The sequence below is a fragment of the Solanum dulcamara genome, chromosome 2 (genome assembly GCF_947179165.1).
Source record: "Solanum dulcamara chromosome 2, daSolDulc1.2, whole genome shotgun sequence".
In the NCBI taxonomy this organism is placed as follows: Eukaryota; Viridiplantae; Streptophyta; class Magnoliopsida; order Solanales; family Solanaceae; genus Solanum; species Solanum dulcamara.
Genome location: NC_077238.1, coordinates 80,785,045 through 80,805,014, shown reverse-complemented (window position 1 = coordinate 80,805,014; position 19,970 = coordinate 80,785,045). Strand labels below are relative to the sequence as shown.

General features: G+C 32.0%; 2 protein-coding genes across 4 annotated transcripts; one reads left to right on the top strand and one right to left on the bottom strand.

Annotated features, from left to right (window-relative positions):
• Positions 1 to 430: 430 nt before the first annotated feature.
• LOC129881007 (two-component response regulator ARR1-like) lies at positions 431 to 11,287 on the bottom strand. 3 transcript variants are annotated; one of them, XM_055955304.1, is made up of 9 exons: positions 10,994 to 11,286; positions 8,632 to 8,784; positions 8,139 to 8,525; positions 5,369 to 5,445; positions 5,026 to 5,218; positions 3,010 to 3,162; positions 2,577 to 2,657; positions 1,109 to 1,261; positions 431 to 1,002 (listed from the first exon to the last, which is right to left on the bottom strand). In XM_055955304.1, the coding sequence occupies exons 1-9, from the start codon at positions 11,178 to 11,180 to the stop codon at positions 719 to 721; spliced, it is 1,668 nt and encodes a 555-aa protein (XP_055811279.1). In that variant the 5' UTR covers positions 11,181 to 11,286; the 3' UTR covers positions 431 to 718. The 3 variants fall into 3 exon arrangements, with proteins under 3 accessions (XP_055811279.1, XP_055811280.1, XP_055811281.1); XM_055955305.1 differs by lacking the exon at positions 2,577 to 2,657; XM_055955306.1 differs by lacking the exons at positions 1,109 to 1,261; positions 2,577 to 2,657 and having other exon boundaries at positions 10,994 to 11,287.
• Positions 11,288 to 15,900: 4,613 nt separating this feature from the next.
• LOC129878485 (pathogenesis-related protein STH-2-like) lies at positions 15,901 to 17,322 on the top strand. The gene is made up of 2 exons (XM_055953462.1): positions 15,901 to 16,164; positions 16,905 to 17,322. Exons 1-2 carry the CDS (start codon positions 15,981 to 15,983, stop codon positions 17,207 to 17,209), a joined length of 489 nt encoding a protein of 162 aa, XP_055809437.1. The 5' UTR covers positions 15,901 to 15,980; the 3' UTR covers positions 17,210 to 17,322.
• Positions 17,323 to 19,970: the final 2,648 nt, after the last annotated feature.

Here is a 19,970-nt window from a genome sequence, read left to right as displayed (position 1 = left end):
TCCTTTAGCAACTAAATCTATGCTTGGTGAGGCATACATGTTTTAGAAACTAAAGTCAAACGGAAAATAACAAGAAAAATATTATAATAAGAAAATATATACTTATGCCCTACAAAAAAGTTTTTGTTATGATAATGTCCCCTTTAAACTAAACCCATGAGATTTTCAATAAAATATGTCACACTATTAAAAGTATTCCTACATATTATATGTTCATTTTTTTTAATCTAACATTATTTTTTCTTTAAAAAAAACAAGAAAAGAAAAGCAAAAGATACATCATATCGTATGTTGCTGTGAATTAGATTCCTTCTTAGCTTTATATATGTTAGCTAGTTAATATTCCTTCAATTTGAACTAAATATAAGTTGATTCATCATTAGAGAGGAATTAAGCATATGATTAACTAACTAATTAATGAACATCAATATAAAGGTCAACTCTTGAAGAAACACTCAAAGTACCATTCTTGATTTACAAAATACATAGTTTATATAACCATCAAAAAGATGATTTTTTAATACCTTCATAGTGGCAATTCCTAAGCATCTTCTCCAAGATCCTTAGACAAGTAGGATCATCATCTACAGCAAGTACTCTTAAACCTGCCGGAAACTGGTCGGAAACTTTATCACTACTACCGGATTTCCAAGAAACACTACAACTAGACACAGACATGTTTTTCACCACTGACCCAACACCAAGATTCATACTTTCTTCAAATTTTTGAAATTTTTTCAACAAATTTACATGGAAATATGTATGAAAAACTGAAAAAGAAAAGAAGAAAAATACCAACAAACAAGAACAAAGGTATCTTAAAAATACCCACGCTTGTTGATTGATCAAAATCTTTGTCCTTCCACTCGTGCTTCTTTTTACGAATCACATGCTGCCAAATGTTCTTCAATGCCTCGATACGCACCGGTTTGATCAGATAATCACATGCACCATGAGTAATACCTTTCATAACGGCATCCTTACTGTCATCCGCAGACATCACTAGCCAATGACAATTGGAAATCAGATACCATCAATTAGTACGACATCAGCAGTTCCAAAACTTGGGGAAAAAAATACAGTTTTTACTATGAAACGGGATACTCACTAATAACAGGCAGGTCCATTTCCAGACCAACATGCTCAAGAAGTTTGAAACCATCCATGTCTGGCATGTGCACTTCACTAATAACAATGTCAAAACCATTTCTGTTTTCTCGGAGCATTGATAATGCAAGCTCTGCTCGATTCGACTTGGTGACTGGAAGAATCACAAAATTGGAATGAATTATGAGAGAAAACAATGAATAATCTCGTGTAAATCAAATCTTATATCAATCATACACTTTATTGATTTATTCTATCCTTCAAATCCTTAATCCTACATGCTTCTTAACTCCAAAGCAACCAACCTAATTAAGCACAAAAACACATTCTCTATCCTCTCCACAAACTCAAATTCAACATGAAAAAAGAAAAGAATGACAAAGACGTAGAACTTTAATAAACTACGAAGCACCAAGAGGGAGCACCAAGAGAAGGTCAATAGGAGATCCAAAAAGAAGTCTTCTTTCAATCATGAATTCCCATCTTATCATTTCTAAATCTCACGAAAATCAAATCTTGTACATCAATCATACTCTCTTTTGGTTTATGCTAATCCTTCGAATCCAAGGAAACCAACAAAATTAAGTTAAAAAAACACATCATCTATCCTCTCCACAAGCTCAAATTCAGCATAAAAAAACAAAAAGAAGAGTACAAACACTTGAACACTAAGGAGCACCGAGAGAAGCTCAATAGGAGATCCAAAAAGAAATCTTCGTTCATTATGAACTCCCAACTTATCATATCCAAATCACATGAAAATCAAATTCTACACATCAATCATACTCTCTATTGAAACCCATAGGAACCAACCAAATTAAGTAAAAAAGACACATCCACTATCCTCTCCAAGCTCAAATTCAACATAAAACAAGAAAAAGAACAGCAAAGACTCGAACTTTAATAAACTAAGGAGCACCAAGAGAAGTGCAATATGAGATCCAAAAAGAAATCTTCTTTCATCATGAATTCCCAAACTTATAATTTCCAAATCTCATGAAAATCAAATCTGATACATCAATCATACTCTCTATAGGTTTATCTATCATTCAAATCCAAAGAAACCAACTAAATTAATTTAAAAAAACATATCCACTAAGGAGCAGAAAGACTTTAACTTTAATAAACTAAGGAGCAGAAAGAGAAGTTCAATATGTGATCCAAACTTTCATCATGAATTCCCAACTTATCATATCCAAATCTCATGAAAATCAAATTCTACACATCAATCATACTCTCTATTGAAATCCAAAGGAACCAACAAAATTAAGTACAAAAGACACATCCACTATCCTTTCCACAAGCTTAAACTCAATATAAAAAGCCAAAAAAAACAACAAAGACTAGAACTTTACTAACTAATGAACATCAATATAAAGGTCAACTCTTGAAGAAACACTCAAAGTACCATTCTTGATTTACAAAATACATAGTTTATATAACCATCAAAAAGATGAAATTTTTAATACCTTCATAGTGGCAATTCCTAAGCATCTTCTCCAAGATCCTTAGACAAGTAGGATCATCATCTACAACAAGTACTCTTAAACCTGCCGGAAACGGGTCGTAAACTTTATCACTACTACCGGATTTCCAAGAATACTACAACTAGCACCAGACATGTTTTTCACCACTGACCCAACACCAAGATTCATACTTTCTTCAAATTTTTGAAATTGTTTCAACAAATTTACATGGAAATATGTATGAAAAATTGAAAAAAGAAAAGAAAAATACCCACAAACAAGAACAAAAGTATCTTAAAAGTTAATGGTACATATCTTAATTGGTACATCACTAGCCAATGACAATTGGAAATCAGATACCATCAATTAGTACGCCATCAGCAGTTCCAAAACTTGGAAAACAAATACAGTTTTTACTATGAAACGGGATACTCACTTATAACAGGCAGGTCCATTTCCAGAACAACATGATCAAGAAGTTTGAAACCATCCATGTCTGGCATGTGCACATCACTAATAACAATGTCAAAACCATTTCTGTTTTCTCGGAGCATTGATAATGCAAGCTCTGCTCGATTCGACTTGGTGACTGGAAGAATCACAAAATTGGAATAAATTATGAGAGAAAACAATGAATAATCTCGTGTAAATCAAATCTTATATCAATCATACACTTTATTGATTTATTCTATCCTTCAAATCCTTAATCCTACATGCTTCTTAACTCCAAAGCAACCAACCTAATTAAGCACAAAAACACATTTTCTATCCTCTCCACAAACTCAAATTCAACATGAAAAAAGAAAAGAATGACAAAGACGTAGAACTTTAATAAACTACGAAGCACCAAGAGGGAGCACCAAGAGAAGGTCAATAGGAGATCCAAAAAGAAGTCTTCTTTCAATCATGAATTCCCATCTTATCATTTCCAAATCTCACGAAAATCAAATCTTGTACATCATAATCTCTTTTGGTTTATGCTAATGTTGGGTTTAATTGATAGGTTGAATGGGAAATGAAGGGAAAAGAAGTGGAGGGAAAAAAATGATTTGTTCTATCTTGCTTTATGAAATAAGCATTAGTCCAACATAGGTGGTGGAAAGAAAAAGTCTCCTATTTAAAAGTAGAAGCACTCCTTCATGTTGCTAAAGGGTCATGAAGAGGGTCTTCTCTCGCGCCGTCGTCGTCGTCGTCGTCGTTGCTCGCTCGGCTCGGCTTCGGATTTAATCTTTTTGGACCAAATTTTCTTTAATTTTTTAATTAATTAATATTATTTATATATTTATTTAATTAAGTGAAAAATCCTGACCCGTGACCCGACCCGTTTCTTTTCCGTATTAATTTAAAAATATTTTCCTCCGTTTTTCCAACGGATTTTTTGAAAGGTTGCAACCTTGTCCGAAAAGTTGCAAACTTTTTTCCAACAGGTCTCTTTTCTTAAAAGGTGCAAACAGGCTATATATATCTGTTAATCCTCAGAATGTTCAATACGAAAATTCTGATAGACATCTTCTTCTTCTTTTTTGCACTTCTTAAAAACTCGTGTGATATACTGCCTTTGAGTGGTTCGCAGTCACCAGAATTTACAGTACCTCTATTGTCTGATATTCTAAAGTATTAAGACAGTTTGTCAATTTTTGACAGTAAAAAGAAATGACAAGTGATACTGCTACTACTTCAGCGACTGTTGCTGCAACAAGCCGCACTTCTGTGCCACCAGCGAAAAAACCAGTAAATTTTCTGGAACAACTTCAAAGGATGGTAGCAAAGGGTGTTCTTTTGGCTTACCACTCTTGGTATGCAGAAGTTCATCAACGAAGACCCTCCTGTGCCCGCTGCTGATATGACGGCCAATGAAAAATTTATGATTACTGAGGCATGGACACAGGCGGATTTTCTATGCAAGGGCTACATCCTAAGTGCTTTGGATGATGATTTGTACAATGTGTACAGTGCTATGAAAACTTCTAAAGAATTGTGGGATGCACTTGAGAAGAAGTATAAGACTAAAGACGCATGCTTGAAAAAATTTGTAGTTGCTAAGTTTCTAGACTATAAAATGATAAATAGCAGAACTGTTGGAACCCAAGTTCAAGAACTACAACTTATTTTTCATGACCTTATTGCTAAAGGTATGGTAGTTAATGAAGCATTTCAAGTGGATGCAATGATAGAAAAGTTGCCTCCTTCGTGGAGAGATTTCAAAAATTATCTAAAGCACAAGCGTTCCCTTGCATATTCATAGCCACAAAGGACTGAGAGGACTGGTGCAAATCTGCTAGCTGCTTCGGTTCCATGGTTGTTGGGATCCCATGAAGCAAGTTAATTTGCTTATTGCTATTATTTAATTGTTGCTGTCCCTCAGAAAATCTCAACTTGGGATTTTCAAAGCTGAAAAGGTTTCTTTGATCTACTATAGGCATAGATATGGCAGATTTTGTCGCAGACCTACCTAGTGCAGCCGCCTGGAGGGTAGCAAGACTTTGTGCGGGTAGTTGACTGGTGGCAGCTAAAGCTTGAAGCTCTAACCCATTGAAAGAAGTCATCGTCCCATATGTTGCTTCCGGGTGTCCCAGAAACGAGTTATTCATTCCATTCTGATGCTGTGATACACCACTCAACCTCCTTAGGTACAGCCGATATTTCTGCAATACATGATATACCATCAATAAGAACTTTACTAAGAAATATTATCAACTATATGTTGCAAAGCAAACATGAAGTCTTCCACTAATCAACTAATTGTCATGAAACCATATATTCTTGAAAACGGAAGAAGTAAAGTTGCTCAGTACCTGAAGGTGGCTAGCAACATTTTCTCTGGTTAGCCCAGGAACATTCATCAGCTCGAGAATTTTCTTGGGAACAGCCTCTGAAATAATAGCCAGAGTTAGCAATGAAGAATAGATGAGTAAGCATCTAGAATATAGACAAACATTCCTTTCTTGATTCAGCAGAACTAATTTCTAAGCTATAGACAGTGCACTACAGTTAGACTAAGCAATTTGGATGAAGAAAAGTTGCAAATGTTAAACTAAACCTCACAAAAAAATTTAGACAACTATCAAATATTAAGGATACCGGAGAGATGTTAAATGAACGTTATTCTTGTGATATACGTTACCAATATCACTAAGAAGTCAAACAGTTTTAATCATATCCAGGAATTAAAGAACCTTGAACATTTTATTTTATCAACGATGGTTAAGAGTAAACAGAAACTGCAATAAAACTGGGTACAAATCTAGTAGAGACAAAAAATACTAGGTGATTCTTCCCATCTGACTAAGACTTGGTGGCATAGTAACACAGTACTTGTACTCGTGGGAGATAGCATGTAGGGAGTGGAATAATCGAGATGCGCGCAAGCTGGCCATGACACCACCGTTATAAAAATATTTTTAAAAAGATTGACTGCATTTTGGGTAAAGATAGGTTACAGAACCACACAAGAAAACTTACAGGAATATAGGCCACTAAGGACACTGGAGAAAAGTGAAATGAATGTTATTATTGTAATACCGATTACCAATGTCTTCACGCATCACTCATAATCAGGTGATCACCAAGAATCAGGTACTCTTCCATTTGTTATATCAAAGTGGGGACGGGAGCAGGATGTCAAACACAAATTATGCCCCCTTTGTTTAGCACTAATATGCGATGACAAATTAACAAGCTTATGACTAAGCAGAGGTAATTTGACTAATTCATGTAGCTCAGAGTTTCCACTTTGCTCCCAAAATCCCAATTTCTTGAGCCACTTCCCAAGTTTACCTGTCAAACGTGTTACTTGATCCTTGTCTTTACAAATAAGTTTTCCATCTTTAAGTCTCAACTACTTGAATAATCAGTTGAGCTTTGATCTAAAATGTGATTCAAGTACTAACTTCAACATATGTGTGATTTAGTGTAATTGAGTAATCTGTTCAAAGTTTCACTTCTTAATCTCTAGAAGGGTCCAAGAGGACCAAATAAAAGGTGTGAACGAAGATAGCATGTGAACAATGTAATGGTGTCAACTTTACCTCCCACCCTTCCAGAGAGGAGGAAGATGGAAAAAGATTCATAAATTCATGGTAACTTCCCAAAAAAACATGGAGAAGTCATTGTTTTCGGTATATCAAGCTCTACTAAGCACAGAGGCAAAGCAACTAGGAACTTAGTTCAATGTAGCTCTGAGGATACATAGCTCTATTAATGAGTATGTATTACTGGAATGAGGTTTCTCCACCCCCAACCCCAAAAAAAGAGAACAAAGGCGGGTGTTACAAAGATACTATATGTTAACATATCAAAAGGATAAAATAAATACCCCAAAGAGAAGGTAAACTTCACGTAAATATTGTAAAAATCCCAGCACAAAGAATAAGGAAAACATAACACATCTGTAAGTTCCCCTTAAGCTAGTTCAGCGTTTTATGTTGCTTAGGCAGTGCGTTAATGTAGACAACAAGGCACTAAGGCATATACCTCATCAGCCATAGCCCATAGGCTCGTCTTTAAAAGGGCAGACGATAAATATAGTTGATTAAGTGCTATTAACTGTTAAAACCGATAAATATCTTCTTCTTTTTTGTTTTTTGGTAATTAGCAGTAGGAAATTAGAAATTTAGTATAAAACAACTGGTCTAACAATTTAAAACTTGAAACGAATTATATAATATACTTCTCTTTAAACTCTTTTGTCCAAATAATTGTCCAAATAATTATTGTTTGCACTTATATTTATTATTGGCGTTGTCTATTTAATATTTTTAGTACTTTGCTTTTACTTCAAGAAACAGTAGTTCTTCTGTATGCTTTTCGCCTTTGACATCTGTGTCAGTCTACAGGTCTTCTGAATAGACTTGAATACGACAACAACAACACAACCAATGTAATCCCCGAAGTGGGGTCTGGGGAGGGTAGGATGTAATGTAGACCTTACCCCTACCTTTATGGGATAGAGAGGTTGTTTCCGAAGGCCTTGGGCTCAAAAGGAATGTTATCGAAGCAGGATTGCAAGAAAAATACAAACAAATAGCAAGATATAAGCAAATGAAGCAACAAATAGTACCACATATATAAGAATAAGAGACTACGCGATTACTAAATAATACTAAAATTAGTGAGAAGCAGAAAGGACGAAGCTATCCCCCTAGCTCTCCCACATAAAATGCGACAACACCCGGCTACCTACTAACCTTCTACCCTAATCCTCGACCTCCATAGCTTCCTATCTAGACTTGAATGAAACCAGAAATTCAGTGGTGGAGCTAGTTGCATTGATGAGGAATCACATGAATGGAACAGTATCTCTGACTGAAAAAACATCCTCGTCCCCCTCCCCAACGCCAGAAATCCACAAAAAGAAAAATGAAAAAGGGAACATTAGCAAAATAGTACATCAATTTGGTTACGCCACGAGGTTAGCTCAGCTAGGAAGAACTCTTTCTTTCAGGTCTAAAGATCATAAATAGGCATATACTCCCCTGGACCTGAAATACCCCAAGCAATATGGAAGCACAGCCACATTGAAATACAAAGGTAAAGAAATAGCCAAGAGAAGTAAATGGTCCATACTGTCAATTCCAAGTTGTTTGACAGCTTGTACAAACTGTTGATGAAGCTCCATCGACCAAACCACACGTGACTTCTTTAATGTGGATGAATCATCCCTTTTTTCAGTTTCATCTTCCTCCTCCTTTCTTCGCTTTGAGCTTTTCCAGTTCCCTTCATTAGCTGACGATGAATAATCGACATCTTCTGGCGGTTTCTGCTGTTGATCTCCATCTTCCACGCTTGTTGATTGATCAAAATCTTTGCCCTTCCACTCGTGCTTCTTTTTACGAATCACATGCTGCCAAATGTTCTTCAATGCCTCGATACGCACCGGTTTGATCAGATAATCACATGCACCATGAGTAATACCTTTCATAACGGCATCCTTACTGTCATCCGCAGACATCACTAGCCAATGACAATTGGAAATCAGATACCATCAATTAGTACGACATCAGCAGTTCCAAAACTTGGGGAAAAAAATACAGTTTTTAATATGAAACGGGATACTCACTTATAACAGGCAGGTCCATTTCCAGACCAACATGCTCAAGAAGTTTGAAACCATCCATGTCTGGCATGTGCACTTCACTAATAACAATGTCAAAACCATTTCTGTTTTCTCGGAGCATTGATAATGCAAGCTCTGCTCGATTCGACTTGGTGACTGGAAGAATCACAAAATTGGAATGAATTATGAGAGAAAACAATGAATAATCTCGTGTAAATCAAATCTTATATCAATCATACACTTTATTGATTTATTCTATCCTTCAAATCCTTAATCCTACATGCTTCATAACTCCAAAGCAATCAACCTAATTAAGCACAAAAACACATTCTCTATCCTCTCCACAAACTCAAATTCAACATGAAAAAAGAAAAGAATGACAAAGACGTAGAACTTTAATAAACTACGAAGCACCAAGAGGGAGCACCAAGAGAAGGTCAATAGGAGATCCAAAAAGAAGTCTTCTTTCAATCATGAATTCCCATCTTATCATTTCCAACAACAACAACAACAACAACAACAACAACAACAACAACAACAACAACCCATCTTATCATTTCCAAATCTCACGAAAATCAAATCTTGTACATCAATCATACTCTCTTTTGGTTTATGTTAATGTTTGGTTTAATTGATAGGTTGAATGGGAAATGAAGGGAAAAGAAGTGGAGGGAAAAAAATGATTTGTTCTATCTTGCTTTATGAAATAAGCATTAGTCCAACATAGGTGGTGGAAAGAAAAAGTCTCCTATTTAAAAGTAGAAGCACTCCTTCATGTTGCTAAAGGGTCATGAAGAGGGTCTTCCCTCGCGCCGTCGTCGTCGTCGTTGCTCGCTCGGCTCGGCTTCGGATTTAATCTTTTTGGACCAAATTTCCTTTAATTTTTTAATTAATTAATATTATTTATATATTTATTTAATTAAGTGAAAAATTCTGACCCGTGACCCGACCCGTTTCTTTCCCGGATTAATTTAAAAATATTTTCCTCCGTTTTTCCAACGGATTTTTTGAAAAGTTGCAACCTTGTCCGAAAAGTTGTAAACATTTTCCCAACAGGTGCCTTTTCTTAAAAGGTGCAAACAGGCTATATATATATGTTAATCCTCAGAATGTTCAATACGAAAATTTTGATAACATCTTTTTCTTCTTCTTTTCTGCACTCCTTAAAAACTCGTGTGATATACTGCCTTCGAATGGTTCGCAGTCACCAGAATTTGCAGTACCTCTATCGTTCTATCCTAGGAGGAAAGATTCCAAAACATCAGGTATTTTGAGGGGAATAATTTCCTTAAGAACACACTGTGCATTCAGTGAGCTCGATTTTTATTCTGACATTAATTTTTTAGATACTGTTATTATTTTCAGTTTCAGTCCAAATTCTGTTTTTTATTACTTTCAGTAGTTATTGTTACTGTTTTAATATTTACAATACAATTTACTAACAGCTAATCCTTCGAATCCAAGGAAACCAACAAAATTAAGTTAAAAAAACACATCCACTATCCTCTCCACAAGCTCAAATTCAGCATAAAAAAACAAAAAGAAGAATACAAACACTTGAACACTAAGGAGCACCGAGAGAAGCTCAATAGAAGATCCAAAAAGAAATCTTCTTTCATTATGAACACCCAACTTATCATATCCAAATCGCATGAAAATCAAATTCTACACATCAATCATACTCTCTATTGAAACCCATAGGAACCAACCAAATTAAGTAAAAAAGACACATCCACTATCCTCTCCAAGATCAAATTCAACATAAAACAAGAAAAAGAACAGCAAAGACTCGAACTTTAATAAACTAAGGAGCACCAAGAGAAGTTCAATATGAGATCCAAAAAGAAATCTTCTTTCATCATGAATTCCCAAACTTATAATTTCCAAATCTCATGAAAATCAAATCTGATACATCAATCATACTCTCTATAGGTTTATCTATCATTCAAATCCAAAGAAACCAACTAAATTAATTTAAAAAAACATATCCACTAAGGAGCAGAAAGACTTTAACTTTAATAAACTAAGAAGTAGAAAGAGAAGTTCAATATGTGATCCAAACTTTCATCATGAATTCCCAACTTATCATAGCCAAATCTCATGAAAATCAAATTCTACACATCAATCATACTCTCTATTGAAATCCAAAGGAACCAACAAAATTAAGTACAAAAGACACATCCACTATCCTTTCCACAAGCTTAAACTCAACATAAAAAGCCAAAAAAAACAACAAAGACTAGAACTTTACTAACTAATGAACATCAATATAAAGGTCAACTCTTGAAGAAACACTCAAAGTACCATTCTTGATTTACAAAATACATAGTTTATATAACCATCAAAAAGATGAAAATTTTAATACCTTCATAGTGGCAATTCCTAAGCATATTCTCCAAGATCCTTAGACAAGTAGGATCATCATCTACAACAAGTACTCTTAAACCTGCCGGAAACTGGTCGGAAACTTTATCACTACTACCGGATTTCCAAGAAACACTACAACTAGACACAGACATGTTTTTCACCACTGACCCAACACCAAGATTCATACTTTCTTCAAATTTTTGAAATTTTTTCAACAAATTTACATGGAAATATGTATGAAAAATTGAAAAAAAAAAAGAAGAAGAATACCAACAAACAAGAACAAAAGTATCTTAAAAGTTAACAGTACATATTGGATGATGTTAAAAAAAAAAAAGTTTTTAGAATTTTGAAGTAGCGAAAGTTATTTTTATAAATAAGTTGTTTGGATGTGACTAGGAGGTCACGGGTTCAAGCCTTGGAAATAGCCTTTGGCAGAAATGCAAGGTAAGGCTGCGTACAATAGAGCCGTGTGGTCGGGCTCTTCACCGGATCCTGCGCATAGCGGGAGCTTAAGTGCATCGGGCTGCCCTTTTAAGTTGTTTGGATAAAAGTGATTATGATGTGAATTTAACGTTAAAAGAATAAAAAAAATAGTTTGAAAATTTAGTTAAAATATAAATATCTATGGTCAAAAAAATGACTTTGCATTTTGGAATAAAAAGTAATTTATTTTTTTTGGTTTTTTTTTTTATCTTGTTTATATTATTATTATTATTATTAAAATAAGTATTACTACCAATTTTATATTAGTTTTTAAAAAATAATAATATTTTTTATAGTAATGCAGTATTGTGGGGTCTTTTCAGTGAGCGTGGATCCAGCTCATATATGAGCTTAAATAACCCCACACCAGCTAAAATTATTTTTTGTATAATGGAGTAATAATTTTATTATTGTTTGTGGATTTTAATAATAGACCATTATCTAAAAAATTATCTAGCTGTAAAATTAATTAAAGTGTGCACCTTAAATGTAGGAGTATACGTGAATTTAGTAGATTTTGTGTTTGTATTAAAAAAAGAGCAATATAATATTAATGAATTCAATAATTTTTGCTCAAATAATGTCTTTGTGTTTAAAAAATCTTTAAATATGTGTTAATATTAAGTTTAGATTTTGGTTGTGAACACTTGAAGAAATCATTTTAAAATTTAAATCCATAAAATTAAAATTTTAACTCTGTCACTAATTATTAATGTAAATTAAGTTAAGGTTACCGTAAAAATTCATAAAATTCAATTTCTAAATTTATCATTATAAAAGTATTCTACTAGCCAATCTTTTTTCATATTTTTATTCGAAGGAAAACAACCATCTCATTATACCTCTTGATGTTGATAAATTTTGAAATTTGGCATGTGAATTATGGTGACAGACAGACCAAGTTGAAACTTAGTGGAAGAGATGATAGATGCGTGAACAAATTAAAAGCATGTGTGATTGATTGTTACGTATTGTTTCATAACTTATTATATTATATTGTATTATACTATATTGTAATATAATTCTTGGATAAATTATATTATTTTTAGTCATTACATAAAGCTACAGATTTCTAATTTGTAGAATAAACTTATAACGATAGTTTAAAAAGGATGACACAAGTATTAAAAAAATAGTGTGATAGATAAACCAAGATTATTAAAGAAGTAAAAGTAAGAGGAAAATAAAAATAAGGTATCGCTGCAAGTACACCAAATTATTTCTTATTCAGATGAAGATTTTTCATTGTTACTTAACGATGAATTTAACGTCGAAATAAGTATTATATTCAAATACAAATACTGGACTTTATTATTTACATTTTCTTTTTATAAAACAGACGTGACGTGTTGAAGCAAAATAAGGGTGGACACGTGGCGGTGTGGGTAAATTGTAGGTTAAATGGGCCTGTAGCATTTGTAACATGGCTAAGTGGTCCAAGAGTACTTTGAGCTGGGCACATTTGTAGGCCCACTGTACTAACATCTCTATCATTATACTCTAGACTCCTAGAGTATTGACTAATCAAGTAGACCACTTAGTCTCGAGTTTGAACTTTAGATATGTAATCGTTTTTTTAGAGAGTGCTCCACTGTCAAAGTAAGATTTTTTTTGTGCAACTTCAAAATCGAATTAGTCAAATCACAAAGCAAGATTTGAATACCGATCGAAAAATCAGAAAAAATAAAAAGTTATATACACTTTATCAATGTACCAAAATAAAAAAATATCCCTTTTGTCCTATATTATGCCAAAAGATCCGGATTATAAAAATCAAATTATCTTATTTTGTTATAAGTTCGAACATAGAATGTACATTGTATACAAACCTTATACCAGAACTGTCGGAGGTAGAGAGATAGATTTTAGGAAGACATACAAGTAATTACGTAATTATTTACAATGTAAATCATGGTTGAAACATGTTTATGATATGAACTTAAAGGGTCTTATGATGTAGTTCATATAGTGATCGATAGGGGGTGTATATGGATTAGGTTGGTTCGGATTTTTTATAAACCAAATTAAATTATTTCTGTCGGGTTATTAAATCTATAAACCAAACCAAACCAAACCAATAAAAGTTGAGTTTTTCGATATCAATTTTTCTCGAATTTTTTGGGTTTTTTCGTGTTTCTCAAGTTTTTTCATAGTATCTAATAAAAAGCACAGAGCAGTGCTTCTTAAAAAGAGTTCTAATACAAAATATCAAAATATAAGATGGAGGCAGAACACTGTTTGAAATTTTAACTTTATAATATAACTTTATAAGATGAACTTTTTTTTGTATATTATTTAGATGGGCTTCTCAAGTCCAAATCTAAATGTAGGAAAGAAAACAAAAATTATGAAAAATTTTAAAAATATATTTATAAATTACATTTTAATAAATATTTTTATGTATAACATAATTTAAAAGTAGTATATCTATAATCGGGTCGGTTTGGGTTCGGTTTGACTTTTTTTAGTTAAAACCAAACCAACCTTATAATGGTCGGGTTTTTTTTTCCAAACACCAAACCAAGTCAAACCAAACCACTAGTCTTTTTTTTTCTGGTTTGGTTCGGTTTGTCGATTTGGTGCGGTTTATCGATTTTTCCTGTACAGCCCTAGTGATAGAGTTAAGAATTTCATTAAAAAACTTCAAAATCTAAAAAAAGAAATATACGAAAAAAGTCAAAAGATTTAATATCTAGTATATATACAATATAATTTTTTGAGAAACTGTTCCTCAAATGGACTTCTCTTAAAATGAGACATAAAGATTTGTAATAATTAATTAAATGCTGAATGCATATTTATTGTTAATAATTTCTATTTTAAGATTTAAAATTGACAATTGATTCAGAGGTGTGAAATTGGATTGTACTTGGTGTGACATGTGGGCCAACTAAATGGGCTTTTTAAATTGTGGTCGAATCTGATCATTTAAAAGTTTAAACTATTAGAAAAAATACAAGTTTATATATTTAATTTTATCTTCAACATGTCTCTCATAAACGGAGCTAACTCGGTTTTGAATTCGAATAAACTCAATAGCTTTAGTCTATACTTTATACTTGTATCGGAATTGGATTGAATATTTTCTCGATTTGACTGCTGGGATCTCAATCGGTCTGCATCAGCGGAAAATGAAACTATCGAATCACGCCACTCAATTGCGCTAACTAAGCCCTCCATAGAAGTTTAAGGAGTATTAAAAAAATCATGAAATATGGATAAGTTTTAAATTTAAAACCCACAAACTTTAAAAGATTAAATTTTCGAACCAAAAATGTTCAAATCATGTTTTCGCTTTTGACCTCGTATGCGTGCTTGATTCTGTTTTATGAGCCAAACATGTGAATTTTTTTTTTATTATGTTTGAATTTTTTTTATTAAAAAAATAAAATTTTAAGATAATAATTATTAATTGAGTCATCATCGAAAAATCAAATCATAGAACTATTATTTAAAAGTATCGATTTGCAAGTGTCTTTAAAGAAAAGAGTCTACATAGAAACTCAATTCCTATTTTACTACTCACATTTTGTGGTTCTTCATTCAACATTGTACTATTAATAACAACTACCAAAAGTCATATTAATAAGTAGGCCCTTTCCCACATTGGACAATGACATTGCAAAGCAACATATTTTCAAATAATTTTGAAAAATAATTCAGCAGTCAAATATTGCATATTCCTTTTTATTAGCCTGAGTTGGACTTTTAATTTCCCTTTCTTTCTTTTGGTTAAAAAGAAACCTACATTTTCATGACGGTGGTGTCTGTTCAGCTTACCCACACAATTTATATATTTTTGTGATGGTGGTATCAAATACATAAACAAATGGAAATAATTCTTTTCTGAATAGATGCGGAAAAAAATATATCTCTTGATAATTTTATTCTATATAGTATCTCGTTAGACAATCACTATGTTTATATCATTTCTTTCTCATACAAAATATGTATACACTTAACAAAACCACTTATTCTTTGAATAGTAAAAATAGAAATAAATAAAAAAAGACTCTACCCTCTTCAATATCACCTAATTAGAGGTTTCTGATTGAATTAGAAAATTTAAAAAGAATTAATCCTCGTTTATGACTTTCTCTTGGAATTTGAACTTTAATTCCCATGATTTTTACCTTCTTCTAACCGTTATAGAATTATTTTATTTTCGAGCAGATGAAAGAAAATCACCTACCAACTCGATCAAAACTTTAGGCTCCAAAATGAGACTGAAATTAAACAAATACAAACTCAATTCCTCTTGACCAAAATTAAGTCCAAAAATGTAATGCTGCCCATGTGTTTTAATTCAACATAGAATTTTAAATTCCACATAGAAAATTAACCAAAAAATTTCTTTCCGACCTATATATATATATGCCACTTCTTATATAGCCAATTAACCATAATTACATACAATATCAGCACAAATAATCAATTTCTAAATTAGCCACTAATTAAACATTTAGTTCTAATAGACCAATTGATTATTAATAATCATTATGGGTGTTACAACTTTTACTGAAGAAATTACTTCCCCTTTAACCCCAATTCGTTTGTTTAAGGCTTTAATTGTGGATTCAAAATCCCTAATACCAAAGTTATTGCCTCAATTTGTTGAAAATGTTGTTTTGTTACAGGGAGATGGTGGAGCTGGAAGTATTGAACAAGTGAACTTCACAAAAGGTTAGTGAAGTCAATTTTATTTTTTGCCAGTGTATGGTATCTGTATTGAAACTTTGATTGATTCGTATTTACACTATATAAGGTATATTTAAGAGAGAGCCACTTTCTACATTGGATTCTTTTTCATATTCAGAGTTCGAATCGAAGATCTCTGACTTAGAATAGAGTCGTAAGGGAATTTAAAAATTTAACATAATTTAAGTTCTTCTATAACTTGACTCCGAACTTTGGTTCGAATATTTCACCCTAATATTGTTTGGAAATGAATTTTGGAGATATATATGTCAATATTTTTTGGCAATCAAGTACCAAAAAATGCTTCTCGTGAAAAATATTTCCTTGAAAGATGATATGAATTCCGCCCATATGTATGTGAAGTTATTTTCTCCCAAAGATGAAACATTAATGTTTTTCTTGAAAAATATTTTTCGACATTTTTCAGCAATCGATACTGAAAATTATATATCTTTCTCATGAATTTTTTTCTCCTTGTAAAATAACTTTTGTTGTATCAAACATGCAAACAACCCCTCAAAAGAAGCTTAAGGAAAATCAATTCTATCCGCTCTCCCATAATCTCTTATCAAATGGTCATATTGTAATACTTTAATTTACCTAATGATCTTTTTTATTTAATTTTCCTAATTTCATAAAGAAAAGATTAAGCTGCATACCCGATTTGCGGAATTTAACGGAGTATATTGTATATTGTTGTTGACCTTTTTTGGTTTAATTTGCAGGCAATCCTTTTGAGTTTGTGAAACATAGAATAGATGAATTAGACAAAGAAAATATGGTGTGCAAATACACAATGATTGAAGGGGATCCATTGGGAGAAAATCTTGATTTTATTTCTTATGAAATAAAATTTGAAGAATCCAATAATATTATTGGAGGATGCATTTACAAGATGACAACAAATTATCATGGAATTGGTGATTTTTTTGCCAAAGAAGAAGATATTAAAGCTGGAAAAGATAGTGCTATGGGAATTTATAAAACAGTTGAAACCTACCTCATTCAAAATCCAAATCTTTATGCTTAATTAAATAAAAAGAATTGCTTCATGCTATTTAAAATGAAGTCAATATGGCCTTGTTTCCTTTTTAAATAATTTTTGTTGTTGTTGTTTTTGAAGATATATAGTAGTTCAACCATTATATTTATAATAAAGAAACATTTATTTATTGTTAAAGACAACATCATTAAATTAAAAGTATTCGGACGCTTTATATGTAGTTGCACAATTTTCCATTCGAACTAAGTTTCGCATAGTCCATCATTGATGTTTATAGTCTAATATGGTGATTTGATTTGTGTCATCCACATTATTCAAGTATTTATGGACATCAAAGCGCACATGCAAGTGTTTTTATTTTTATTTTTATGTAAGCGTTTAGCTTCAGCATTAAAATTGCACTAATTATCCGTAAAATGAATTGATCCTTACTTTTTCTCCCTAAATGAGTTGGGACTTTTGTTTTGTCCTTTAGCAACTAAATCTATGCTTGGTGAGGCATACATGTTTTAGAAACTAAAGTCATACGAAACATAACAAGAAAAATATTATAATAAGAAAATATATATTTATGCCCCACAAAAAAGTTTTTGTTATGGGAACATAAATCAACTAAAAATGCACCCTTACCATGTTATGATAATGTCCCCTTTAAACTAAACCCATGAGATTTTCAATAAAATATGTCACACTATTAAAAGTATTCCTACATATTATATGTTCATTTTTTTTAATCTAACATTATTTTTTCTTAAAAAGAAAAGAAAAGAAAAGCAAATGATACATCATATCGTATGTTGCTGTGAATTAGATTCCTTCTTAACTTTATATATGTATTCCTTCAATTTGAACTAAATATAAGTTAATTCATCATTAGAGAGGAATTAAGCATATGATTAACTAACTAATTAATTAAGTTCCTCCTAAAAGTATATATGATCTTTCCAATCTCCCTTTTATATACTTTATAAACAAAAGAAAAAGAAAAAAAGTAATTAATTATCAACGAACCTCTTTGGCATCTAATTATGGACTTATGGGGATATTATTAAATTGTTTTCAAGGGAATATTGTGTTTTCCAATATCCTATGATTAATTATCATCATGATTAGATGTATGGCAAAAAATGAAATAAAGAATTAGCAATGGGCAATTTCTATCGCTAAATAATATTGACGAATTATCAAAAAATTCTGTTAGCTATGAGCTATTTAGCAATACATTTAGCCATGAATTTCATAATTAAGTTTTTTGTTTTTAGTCATGACCACTAGTTAGTTAATATCATTACATAGCACTATGGGTCACCAACGTATGCATGATTAATATATAGGGTAATTCACAGAAATCTAACTAATTTAGGAGTTAATTACTTAGATACAAGCTAGTTTATAATATTACTAATTTTACCAGGTTTTGGTGCGACCAGATACATCCACATACATATATATCGAGATATATGAGGTCAAAATTAGATGTAATTTGTTCTAGATACAATGTATCCAAGTGGATTCGTATGTATCTGGATACATAGACAAATCTCGCTCGCCTCCCTCCTATCTTGTTCAATCACCCTCCTATCTCGCTCGCGTATCTGGTATTCCAGATACATGCGAATCACATCATATATATGTATCTAGTGTGTATCTAATATGATTCGCATTTTATCTGGGATACAAAGACAAATCTCGCTCGCCTTCTTCTTGCTCTCGCTCACCTCTCTCCATATTTGTGTAATTAAGCAGTTTCTCCTAATATATAAGAACATCTCATTTAACTATTTAGGTTATTTCAACATATGCAAATTGGAATGTGTATATAATTGGAGAATGGAATCTTCTTACAAAAAAAAGAATATCTATATATATATTGAATACTTAATCTATATATATAAAAAAAATTAATCTGATTTCCCCACTTATGGCTACATTGTTTAAACTGATCTTTCTTTCGGCAGGAAAAGAATCTTTTGTTTTAATTAGAAACAAATTATATATATTCAGTATTTGGCATTTTATTTTCCTTTTTCCTTTTCTAATTATATTTCATTTGGTTTTGATGACAATGTCCTAATTGGTACGCTCTCTATAAGAAATGAGATTTTTAGCGATGACTTTTATTTGGTGACTTATTGAAGTCGCTACAAAATACAAGTGTTTTCGTGACAAATGTGTAGGTCGTTAGAAATTTTTTTAATATTTTCGTACTTTCCACGATAATTTTTTTAAGGAAGCGCTATGTATAAAGATTAAATTTTTCGCCCCCATTTATGTGGTTGATCTTTTCTTATTATGGAGTGTTTTTAATTGATTTTTATGGCGGCTTTAGCCATGAAAGAAAATGACTTTTTATAAGAGTTGTCACAAACACCCTATCGTTGTCACGGATAACCTTACGTGGCGATTTTTGAAAATTTTCGACTCGATTTTAGTCACCAAAGAAGATTTTTTGTAATATGCACCTATTCCCCTTTTTATTGATCTTTTCTCCACAGCAGAAAATAAATAAAAAAATAAATTTAAACTATATGAATAAGTACATACTTGAACATGCTCTTTCAGTCTCAGAGAACAGCCTTAGCATCTATCACCCTATTTTTGCAATTAAATTAAAACAAAAGAATTAGTTATGAGTTGCAAAAAATTATAGATTAATATATATTAAGTTTATAACTTATTGAACATACAAAATGGAATTTCATTGTTGAATTCAAGAAATCAAGCATTGAACTATTGCCTATTGAATATCAAGGGCAAATACACTATGCAATGTATGATTCACGTTAAT

Bases quoted from the DNA above. Each gene is read 5' to 3' on its own strand.
- LOC129881007 (XM_055955304.1), bottom strand. From the start codon at position 11,180: ATGAATCTTGGTGTTGGGTCAGTGGTGAAAAACATGTCTGTGTCTAGT. The intron at 5,446-8,138 runs GTATGGACCATT...CTATTATTTCAG, and splicing joins CAAACAACTTGGAATTGACA to AGGCTGTTCCCAAGAAAATT. The intron at 1,003-1,108 runs GTGAGTATCCCG...GTCATTGGCTAG, and splicing joins AATGGACCTGCCTGTTATTA to TGATGTCTGCGGATGACAGT.
- LOC129878485 (XM_055953462.1), top strand. From the start codon at position 15,981: ATGGGTGTTACAACTTTTACTGAAGAAATTACTTCCCCTTTAACCCCA. The intron at 16,165-16,904 runs GTTAGTGAAGTC...TTTAATTTGCAG, and splicing joins ACAAGTGAACTTCACAAAAG to GCAATCCTTTTGAGTTTGTG.